Source organism: Aquarana catesbeiana, linkage group LG05 (genome assembly GCF_042186555.1).
Source record: "Aquarana catesbeiana isolate 2022-GZ linkage group LG05, ASM4218655v1, whole genome shotgun sequence".
NCBI lineage: Eukaryota > Metazoa > Chordata > Amphibia > Anura > Ranidae > Aquarana > Aquarana catesbeiana.
Genome location: NC_133328.1, coordinates 504,357,062 through 504,369,123, shown reverse-complemented (window position 1 = coordinate 504,369,123; position 12,062 = coordinate 504,357,062). Strand labels below are relative to the sequence as shown.

At 38.6% G+C, this 12,062-nt stretch overlaps 1 protein-coding gene across 6 annotated transcripts in view; it reads left to right on the top strand.

Annotated features, from left to right (window-relative positions):
* Positions 1-12,062, top strand: part of ST18 (ST18 C2H2C-type zinc finger transcription factor) — a 599,563-nt gene that overhangs the window by 457,432 nt on the left and 130,069 nt on the right. For all 6 annotated transcript variants that reach the window (XR_012244522.1, XM_073631586.1, XM_073631585.1 and 3 more), the window contains one exon: positions 2,749-2,942. Coding sequence is in view for 5 of the 6 variants with exons in the window: in XM_073631586.1 (XP_073487687.1) it covers positions 2,749-2,942 (194 nt within the window). In the remaining variant the exon portion in view is untranslated. The remainder of the gene's footprint in view (positions 1-2,748; positions 2,943-12,062) is intronic.

Genomic DNA, 12,062 nt, shown 5'->3' with positions numbered 1-12,062 from the left:
AACTAAATATAAAATTACTTTTTATCAAAATCAATATGGAAATATTAGCTATAATCACAATTTGTTTCAATATTAGTAGTAAAATAACATATACAATATAGGTTACATATTAAACAGTTGCTTGATCACACTTGCAGAACTCCACATATTTTTAAATCATTCATATCTAATCCACATAGGGATGTGGAGAAGAATCCCTTGTGCCCATCAACATGGGGACAAGGTACTGCGCCAAGAGCCCCCCCAGCAGGGTATCCCAATCATGCTGTTTGGCCTCAAACATGTATAAAATGATTACTTTGCCTTGTGTAAAAAGAAACTTTACTAAACTTAAACACTTTAAGGGGCCCCACTGGAGATCTTTGTAATGGGTTCATTAAATTTCAGGTAACACCCATGCGATCCGATTCCTGTCCAAATTGACAGTTCGACCTGCTATATGGGAACCGATCTTGGGGTGTCATTCATTTTCTATTGACACCCACAGAGGTTCTCATAGGGCAGAGTGAACTGGCTGTGAATTCTATGCGATTCGGGAACCCGTACTGGATTCACATGGGTTCTCACATCGCAGCAGTGTGAACCAGCCCAGCTCTGTTGCCACAAGTTAATGCTCCTTTTCTCCCCCTCGTACAATCCACCTCCACCATTTTGAGAAGTAGATGTCATCAGTGGCTTCAGTGACTTCTTTTTCTGTGTTTTTACTGCTGGCCTACCAATGACATCAGCGCTGGATCTCACACTTGCGTTGTGGTGCACATGCGGGATCTGGTGTCATCTTTTCTTGTTTATAAGTTGGATTCACATGGGTTCTCACATCGCAGCAGTGTGAACCAGCCCAGCTCTGTTGCCACAAGTTAATGCTCCTTTTCTCCCCCTCGTACAATCCACCTCCACCAGCCCTAAGAGTTGATTTACTAAAGTCAAACAGACAGTGCACTTTTCCAAGTGCAGTTGCTCCAGAGCTTAGTGAATGTGGTGAAGCTCTGTTGATTTCCATCATCCAAACATGTGCAAACAAAACCACTTTTTTTAACCACTTCTGGACTGCCTGCCATCGTTATATGTTGGTACTTTGACGTTAAATACTGGTATTTTCTTCAATGGTGGGCGGTCCGTGTTAAGGTAACAGTGGTCCCCACGGTGGATTTTCTGTAAGATCATTTTTTTTAGTGGCAGGAGGGGCCCCCCTCCAGCTGGATCCTGGTCATCTCTGCTGCTTACCGAAGCTGTCGTAAGTGGCAGAGACGATCCGATCCTTTCCCCTGCTTGGCACTAAGTCGAGTTAGCGAATGATGGCCCCCCACTAGACTCAATGCCGTTGGATTACGGAAGCGACGTCAAACGTCACGTCCGCCCAATGGCCTTAAAGGGACAATTTTTTTTTTTATTGAAAAAAAAAGACCTTTTTTTTTTTATTGCATTTTCGTGTAAATGTGAGATCTGAGGTCTTTTTGACCTCAGATCTCACATTAAAGAGGTCCTATCATGCTTTTTTCTATTACACCCCTTGTAATAGGAATAAAAGTGATCCAAAATGTTTTTTTTCAAATGGACAGTGTAAAAATAAAAAATAAAAAGTTAAACAAATAAAAAAAAAATAGTATTGATATGTGTATAACTGCCTTAATGAATAAAATACAAAGCAATACCATTTTGCTATCAAATAATCTATGGACTCCTATGCAGAACATCCCAGAAGCAAAAATTAATTTTTGTGCTAAGACAACTGCTACAAAACATAGTATATTAGTTTTAAAAAATCTAAAGCAAGGGAAGTGTATATAGGAGGGTAAAGTCATCTCAATTCTATAAAACAAATATGTTTCCCAACAATTAGCTATGGTAAGCCAACCAGGAGGAGATAATATAACCATGCTTCTAACATTATGATAGAACAGTGCACTGCCTTTAATTTTTTTACTTTTTGATTGGGAAAAATGTATTATTTCAAAATACAACTGTGAAACTAAAACTAAGCACACTAACATATCTTGAGTAATTCAAAAAATTATCCACATAACAGATTTCTTTTTTTACACTAAAACATTCCAAGAAGTAAACCAGTATAATGCTATGTACACACAATAGGATTTTCTGACAACAAAACCATGGATTTATTTCGGACGGATGTTGACTGAAACTTGTCTTGCATACACATGGTCGCACAAATGTTGTCGGAAATTCCGAACGTCAAGAATGCGGTGACGTACAACACGTATGACAAGCCGAGAAAAATGAAGTTCAATAGCCAGTGCGGCTCTTCTGCTTGATTCCGAGCATGCGTGGAATTTTGTGCGTCGGAATTGTGTACACACGATCGGAATTTCCGGCAACACATTTTGTTGTCGGAAAATTTGAGAACCAGCTCTCAAATTTTTGTCTGACAACAAGCTCACATCGAACATTTGTTGTCGGAAATTCGGATCGTCTGTACGCGGCATAACAGTTTTTTTTTTTGTATCTGCTATGCATCAAGATTAGCAAAAGAAAACATTTCCTTATCCTGTGTTTTCTTGGCTCAGTATCGAGCATCATGGATTAACATGTTCTTATTTAGAACTGAATATTTGATTTTCGAATATGCTTTATTTTAAATGCTATTTGCTGCAGGCAGAAATAGGCTTCCGCACCAACCAAATCCAAACCTTGAATTCAAACATAAAAATATAATAATTATAATGAACTTTGTATCTTCAGAATTCAGATCACTCAGATTTATCAATATTCCAATCATTTTTTTTCTAGTGCTTACAATTGCATTATGTCAAAGAAGAGGAAATTTCAAGAACAGGGTTCCACAGCTCCAGTTAACAAAAGAAAGTCACTGCTAATGAAACCCCAGCACTATAACCCTAGTGAAGAACTCGATGAAGACAGCGAGGATAAGTCTGAGTTTGTTAGCTTTAAATTCACTAAGAAGAAATGCTGTACTACTACAGGTAGGTAGGCAAAGATGTCAGGATATATGCCATATAAAGTCATTGGTAAATATTGAAAAATTGTATAAATAATGTAAAAATAAAAAGGTATGGGGTGATTTACAAAAACATATTAAAATTACTGGCTGGGTATTAAAGTAAAAAAAATGAAATATAAATAATATTTGTGAAAATACTTAAAAACAATGCACACCCCTTTGAAAAAAAACAAGCACACCAGTGGGTTCCTCCCACAGGTTTCTACATGACTACAGGGCATTGTAATGACATAGGAGCCACTGAATTAAAACACTGAGCTCACTGGGGGATTTCTCAAGTCTTTATAATATTTCTGGCTGCCGACACTCTAATTTAATTGGTTGATCCTGTCTGTGCAGCTCCTTCTACAAGTAAACTGACCACGGTAGCAAAGCAGCCAATTCATGCTACCGTGATCAGTTTACATCTTAGAAACATAGAAAAGTGACGACAGAAAAAGACTGAGTAGTCCAGTGAGTCTGCCTATTTTATTTATTTTTTGGGGGTTATTTTTTTTTTTTTTATTAAACTTATTGTCTGACTATAGATCTATGTTTGAAGCCATTTACTGTTGACGGGCTCACTACCTCTGCTGGAAGTTTTCAATTATCCAATCCAATTCCAATTATCAACTGCCCTTTCAGTAAAACACTTTCTAAGATTAGTTTTGAACTTTCCTCCAGTTAGTTTGAGGTCATGTCCCCGTGTTCTTCATTTTGGTTTCATATTGAAAAAACTGCCTTCCTGATCCTTAGTTACCCCCTTGATGTATTTAAAGGTTTCACTCATGTCTCCCCTTTCCCTTCCTTCCTCTAAACTGTACATATTAAGTTCCTGAAGTCACTCTCGATATGTTTTATCCCCCACACCTTTCACCATTTTTGTTACCCAACTCTGGACTCGTTATATCTTATCTTGTGTCATCCCACTGAAGATACAGGTGTGCTGTGCAATAACACAGAGGGGTTGATTTCCTAAAGACAAGTAGTCTGTGCACGTTGCCCTCTGCAAGTACAGCTGCTCCAAAGCTTAAGGCTTCACTTTGCAAAGAATAGCCAATCACTTGTAAGAAACGAAGTCAGCAGTCACCTTTTTGGTTTGCTAACCTGCCAGGGGTGAAGAAAATACCTGATACTTCCAATTATGGAGGGTAATATAGATCTCTTCATATGACAGTGCTGGTGCTTGGTGATTGGCCCAGTGAAGTCACATTTACTAATGACACAATTTAAAAGAACAGTTCCCCAAATGAAGGAGAAAATATAATCTTTTAAGAGATGAGTATTTTGGCTTTCTGAAGCCAAACATTTTTCATGCTAAGTCTGATTCTTAATATGACACTAATTAATACCCTTATACTCCAAAAATAATACATACAAATCCTCTTCTTAAAGCAAAACTATACTCCACTCAGTTCCAGTGACGCGCTCTCCCCGAGCTCCCCATCCGGCTGCTGACACCTTTGGGTGGCCGGCTTCTGGCTCTTGATCGTCGGTTGCCGTAATTGGCCAGGAGTTCAGTCAGATTCAACATTGTGAAATTTGTACAGTGAGCTGCACATGCATGACTCACTGTATATGAGCAGACGGGCATGTAAGTAACCTTAATGCAGAAGAAACAAAGCATGTCTCTTCTGCATTAAAATTCCTGTCTGTTCGCCCATTTTACATTTTTCACTAAAGTTCCATTTTAATGGCCCTGTAATCTTTTTTTCTGCCCCCTTGTAATGTCCGAACCTCTCCTTTTCCACTTTACTTCTGTTTCTCTACTACTCTTCGAATCCCATAGTCCATAGTCCCTAGTAGAGGTGGGCCAAACACCCCCTGGTTCACTTCGCGCCAGAACTCTCGAACATCGCAAAAGTTCGGAGCCAAATAACAAACCCTATTGAAGTCTATGGGACCCGAAATGAAAAATCAAAAGTGCCCATTTTGAGGTCTTAGATGCAAGTTATTGGGCATACAAAGGGTATGAGGGTCTGGGCACTGCCCAGTGGGACATGTATCAATGAAAAACAGTTTGTAAATATCATCATTTTTAAATGAGCAGTGATTTATTGATGTGTAGCCTTCCTGGCGGTATGATTATGTCAGATTTTTTAAGCTCAATGCGGTACATTGTTTTGCATAGAAATTTGGCGTTTTATATTGTAGGCCTGTAATTCTTAGGAATAACTCACTTAAATCTGTCCAGACAAGAGTCTAGTAGACATCCTGGGTATGATAAAGTTTGAAACACTAAATCATAAATTATAATATAATAAATAACTACAAATAATTATAAAAAATAATAATATAATAATAATAAAATTAATTTCCCCACGATTCACTATCGCACAATTCTGCAAGTGTTCCTATTTACTATCGCTGTTTTCTAGCTGGTCTAAAACCACTTTTGATGTAAAGGGACACTTTTTTGGTTGCCATGGACAATCTCAAGTTTACAGGCAAAAAGAACAATATATATAATATAAAAGTGCATGCAGGGCACTGGACAAAGCATTAGAGATAAAAGGGAGGTGAAATGATTTGATACAGTAATGTAATCTGTAAAATTACAGTGTACTGTATGGGTTATGTTTTTTGTACTTTTTGAATTTGCCACCGGGCTCCACCCCCATGCATTGTGATGCTAGCAGGGAACAGAGCCCGGAACACAGGACACTGGGCGGATGATCCAGCGGAGGACACAGCGGGGGGACATCACAAGATACTGGTGACAAGGTAAGTATGCTGCACCAGGATTCTGCAATGCAATCCCAAGCGTGGCTCGGGGTTACTGCTAATGGTACTGAAATTTAACCCCGAGCCATACTTGGGAATACTGCAAGTAGGGTTAAAGTAAAACAATAAAAATTGAAAATTCCTTTAAATATAGTGTCTGAGGGGTCCCCATAGTCTACCTGTAAAGTGTCACATCTGTACTGTGTATAGAACCTGCATCAGAATCAAGTAATGGCTGTGTATTGTCAAAGAACAAGTGGCTGACGCTATCTTCAAATAACTCAGCTGACTCATGCATGCATGATGCTGTGGACAAGGAGGCAGAATAAGCCACTCTGGCAGCTGCATTGGACTGTGCACTAGTCTCTGCTTTGGTGACGGAGGATGAGGAGGATGAGGATAGTTTAGTAAGCCAGTCCACCACCTCCTCTGCATGTTGTGGCTGGATAGCACGGGCAACATCACTAAACAGAGGAAATGATGCCCTGCCTGAGGGTGGACCATGTCCACCTTTGCCTGTGGACACATATGCTGATGGCCCCCTTATAGTGACATAGGAACTTCTGCTTGTCCTCTTTGGCCTCCCAGACATGAAGGGGGGCTTATTACTCAAATGTAATAGAGAAGGGGAAATGTGTATTTGGATGCACTTTAATCAATGGAATGTGGTGTTTGGTGCACTTTACCTTGAGTACTTACTACACAGACAAACTCCACTGACACACTACAATATATTGCAGTAAAAGTTCACTAACGCACTTCAATATACTGCAATAAAAGTGCACTAACGCACTTCAATATACTGCAGTAATAGTGCAATAATGCACTTCAATATACTGCAGTAAAAGTGCACTAATGCACTTCAATATACTGCAGTAAAAGTGCACTAATGCACTTCAATATACTGCAGTAAGCGTGCATGAATGCACGTAAATATACTGCTGTAAACATGCACTAACGCACTTCAATATACTGCAGTAAACGTGCACTAACGCACTTCAATATACTACAGTAAAAGTGCCCTGACACTCTACACTGACACACACCTCAATATACTGCAGTAAACTTGCCCTGAAACACTAAACTATAGTAAAAATTAATTGTCACACTACATTCACACTGCACTATCACCAGATTCACACTAAACTGACACTAAAGTAAAAAAGGAAGGTCGCACTACACTCACGCTGCACTATCACCTTATTCACACTACACTTGCACTCTGCACTCACAATAGAATCAGAATAGCACACTATAGCACAATAACTCGCTAGTAGCAATAAACAGAGCCCTATTCTATCCATCTCCACGCCGATATCACACTGCAAATGGCTGTGAATTCATGCTCGGGCCAAACCATTCGCCCAACACTAGTCCCTAGTCTACCTTGGGAGTGAGCAAGAGAAGGTGGCTATGTTCCTACATATAATGGGACCATGGCGAACTAATGTAACCACCCTCTCACACATGAGTGCTCAACCTGTGGCCCTCCAGCTGTTGCGGAACTACAAGTTCCATGAGGCATTGCAAAGCTGATGGTTACAAGCATGACTCCCAAAGGCAGAAGCATCAAGGGAATTGTAGTTCGACAACAGCTGGAGGGCCACAGGTTGAGCACCCATGCTCTAACAGGAAGTTGGATCACAGCAACAAAAGAAAAGAAAAGGGTATTTAGGAATTAGGAGATTTGGAGCTGTTAAGAGCAATAGAATGTACTTTTAGGAGTTAAGAATACATACTTAAGTAGATTTAACTGTGGCATTGAAGTAGACTACTTATCATACAGGGAGCAAGTTTTTTTCTTTTTTTTTTATATGACTTTATAAGGTAGTTGTGGTAAGGGAACTCACTTATCATGTTTCTGCTGAGTATATCATTGGTCCACAACTAGATGAGAGCGATGTGAGCAGTCATTTATTTACTCTGCTTAGTTCAACTCTCTAAATAGGCTCTACATTAGCATTCCAAATAAAATGTAATTCATTGATGCCATAATATGTCAGCAAAGTATTGAAATTATAAATTATGTATATATGTCAAACTGTTCTTTCCATTAATTATTTTATTATGAAAAATAAATGCATTTCTAATGTGGGAAGCTAAATGTATAATTGTAAAAATAGAGTCAAGTCTAATGGTAAGCCACAATTTTCTAACGGAAGGGAAATGAGGAAGTAAAAAAAAAGAAAAAAAAAAGAAAATGGCCCTACTTGTTATCCCTTATTTTATCTGCATGCCAAATTCTGTATTCAGCTTACAAGGGTTGGAACACAGCAAGAATCCTTTAAAAGTGAGAACTGTAAGGTTTGGGTAAAACTGCTCTTTGCAGAATTCAAATCATCACTCACTGTATGAATCCTATTCTTTTAAATATAATTAATAAATATTTTTTCTTTTAACACATAACAAACAGTTGAACCGAACATTAGGTAAGTTGGAAACATCCCAAAATGCTAACAGTTTGGCAACAGAAAAGTGAAATGCATTGGGCCGCACATGTGCATATCTACCCCCTGTAATCTGCACTTAATAGGAATATTTTAAACTATGTAACTAAGCAACAGAGGTAATTGTTGCTTTCCAGAGCTTTTGTTAGGCACTTTAACACAGCCCAAATATGCATAATTAGGCATAATGTCTATAAATCATTATTGTACACATGTGGGTAGTTAAGTGGATTGAGAGAATAGTTCAATGAATTGAGCATATTCACAGAAAATGCTTTTTATTTGTTTTCTCCAGTTCATAATACTTTCAAATTATCATAACCCTTTACACCATCTCTCAATAGCTTGCAGTGTTATTGAGAAAAACTTCATTTGCATTTTAGACTATGTTTAATTTATTATTTAAAACTGGAGTTTGTTGGATGTGAAATCTAGAGATGATAGGCCATTGTGCTGAATGATATGCGGCTCTTTATGCAGTCTATTTTCTAGGATGCAAAATGTTAAATTTTTTTTTTTTGGTTTAGAGTGAATAGATCCAAACAAAAGAACGCCATCTATAATCAAAGTTATTAAAAGGGCTAGTGTTGTGACTTCTTCCAAAAATGCTTTTAGTTACTATGACAATATTTACTTGATCCTGGCAGTTCACTGTTGATTTTAGGGGGATAATTACAAGAAAGATACATAATGTAGACTTTTTTTTGTGAGTGCCCTTGTCTGCAGAGCTGTTTATAAGGATTGCAGTGGAGCATAAAAGCGGTATTGTCTGCTATCATTATACCCTCTCATCCGGGTTGCTACAACCTGCTGCTTTTCTCCATTTTTTTCCAGTTCATATTGTCATTTTGACAGAAACATGATAATTAACACAGATAGAGATATTTATTAAAGTTTCCTGGCTGCAGAACTTTAGCAGAAATCTAATGAAAACAAAGGTCTATGAAATAGCATGGCTCATTGAAAGACTGCAGTAAGTGATGGGATTTTATGTTGTTAATTTAATGCTTTTTTTTCTCCCCAGCACACTTTACAAACAAAGCAGTTTCATAGGGCTTGGTCCTGGTTGGGATATTAAATTGCATTAAGAAACAGTAGAACATATTCTACCATGGGAGTATGCAATTTGATATTGTTCCTTAGCAGCAAATCACAAAAAGGATAAGAGGTCCTTGGATAGTAATTGAAAACACAGAGGTTACTTTTGACTGGCAATGGCCACAGGTGAGTGCCCTAAAATTTAAAGTCCAATTGAACCTTCAGTTTAAGTCAGATAAAAAGATTCCAGGTGCATAAAAAAGTGTGCAAAGTTGTATAGTTTTTTTTGTCCTTTGAAAAGCAGCCAGAGCTTGAGTGGAAAAGTCTATCCACTGTCAGCATGCTGTTTGAGGGTCACTCTGCAGAGGTCCAGCATGACTCTTACTGAGTCAGAACTATAGCATTATAATAATTGGGGTGTAGATGCCACCTTGTTCACAGTACCATAGTACAGTGTTTCTAAAACTTTTTTCAGTCAAAGCACCCTTTAAAATTTATGGACAGTCTCAAGGCACGCTTTAAAAATTATGGACAGTCTTGAGGCACTAGACATGTGCAATCTGTTTCATAACAAATCGAAATTCAGTCGAATTTTGCATCTTTGGGACATTCGGATGCATCCGAATGTCCAAAAAAAAAAAAAAGGAATTTCAACCAATACGAAAGAAATTATAACAAAAATAATGAATGAATTCAGCCTGATTTTTTAATTAATTCGTTAAGGTCTAATGAAAGAGCAGGTTGATTCGGAGTAAATCTTACAGCCCAATCAGCTGATTCATTTTGTGCTGGAGGTTGGATTAAATGCTTGCCGACCAGTGCACGACGATATACGTCGACACAATGGAATGGCTGCGCAAATGGGTGTACAGGTACGTCCCCTTTAAGACCTGGCATTGTGGGCGCACACCCGCATACACCGTGACCATGCCCGCGGGTCCCGTGGACTCGATGTCCGCCGTTGTCCCGGCGATCGTGCCATGGAGCAGCAGAACAGGGAGATGCCTATGTAAACAAGGCACTTCCCTGTTCTGCCTAGTGACATGACAGAGATCTACTGCTCCCTGTCATTGGGAGCAGTGAACTCTGTCATGTTAGTGGTAGCCCATCCCCCCCACAGTTAGAATCACTCCCTAGGACACACTTAACCCCTTGATCGCCCCCTAGTGTTTAACCCCTTCCCTGCCAGTGTCATTTACACAGTAATCAGTGCATTTTTATAGCACTGAACGCTGTATAAATGACAATGGTCCCAAAATAGTGTCAAAAGTGTCTGATGTGTCCACCATAATGTCGCAGTCACAATAAAAATCGCAGATCGCCGCCATTGCTAATAAAAAAAAAAAATGCCATAAATCTATCCCCTATTTTGTAGACGCAATAACTTTTGCGCATAACCAATCAATATACCCTTATTGCGATTTTTTTGCCAAAAATATGTAGAAGAATACATATTAGCCTAAACTGAGAAAGAAATTTGTTTTTTATTATTTTTGGGGATATTTATTATAGCAAAAAGTAAAAAAAAATTGCTTTTTTTTCAAAATTGACGCTCTTTTTTTGTTTATAGCGCAAAAACTAAAAACCGCAGAGGTGATAAAATACCACCAAAAGAAAGCTCTATTTGTGGGGGGAAAAAAGGGCGTCAATTTAGTTTGGGTGCAACAATGCACAACCACGCAATTTTCAGTTAAAGCGACACAGTGCCATATCCCAAAAAGTGATCTGGTCAGGAAGGGGGTAAATTCTTTCGGGACTGATGTGGTTAATAATACTGGCAAAGTGCATTCCTGAGAACTGAGTGAGAAGGGTGTTGTTTTTGAGCAGATGAGACGAGTTTTGAAAAGCAGCAGAAGAGATATTGTGTGTGTGTTTGTACTAATGGATTCAAGCTCTAAACATCAGGTTCCTCCTGGTACCAGCAGCAGTGACACAGCACAACCACTGGCAAAATGCATTCCTGAGAAGGGTGTTGTACTGTATTTGAGCAGAGGAGATGAGTTTTGAGAAGCAGCAGAAGAGACATTGTCATTGTGTGTGTTAATGGATTCAATAAACAAACGACTTTCAGAATTATGATTCGTTATCTGAAATACATAAATAACAAATTATTCGAAAATGAATCAATTAAACAATAAAGTGAATAGATTCCTTATAATGAATATCTGTACTCTACAGAAATAACGAATTATTTGAAAACAAATTAACGTAACATAACGAATATAACAGAACGAAAGTATGTATTTTACAAATGAAAACAAAACTAAACTAAACAAAATTTCCAACTGTGCACAAATCTATGAGGCACCCTTTAAAAATGATGGACAGTTTCTAGGCACCCCATTCTAAAATGTAAAAACCATTCTAATAGTTTTACATAATGCAGCATAATGCAGTGTCCCAGTAGGACACTAAATGTTAGAGGTGATTTATTGTTCCAAAGCAAATACACTTTTGCAAACTGGTACTGACTAGTATTCCAGTGTTTCTCTTCTCCCTCAGTTTTTCTCAATCACTCAGCAAATGTAACCCTATGCTGATGGAGAGGGGCAGGAGAGAGTCAAACAAGGATGCTATGCAGGCGACTGACATTCTCCATATCAACTGATGATGCCATTGGTCGTTAGGACGCCAGCAGCTAGAAGGTTGTAATGGTGCACAATGAAAATCTGTGGCTTTATGTAACTAAATCACAGGTTTAGTCACACGCTGGTTTGTATACAATTTTTGGGAAATGTTTAGGCGTTTTGCCAAGGCACCCCTGAAGAAACCTCAAGGCCACCCATGGTGCCTGGGCACCCTGGTTGAAAAAGGCTGCCAAAGTACAATACTATTGGAGTACCAAAAAAAGTCCTTTTATAGTAATTCTTTGGGTTTTTCGCACCTATACAGGG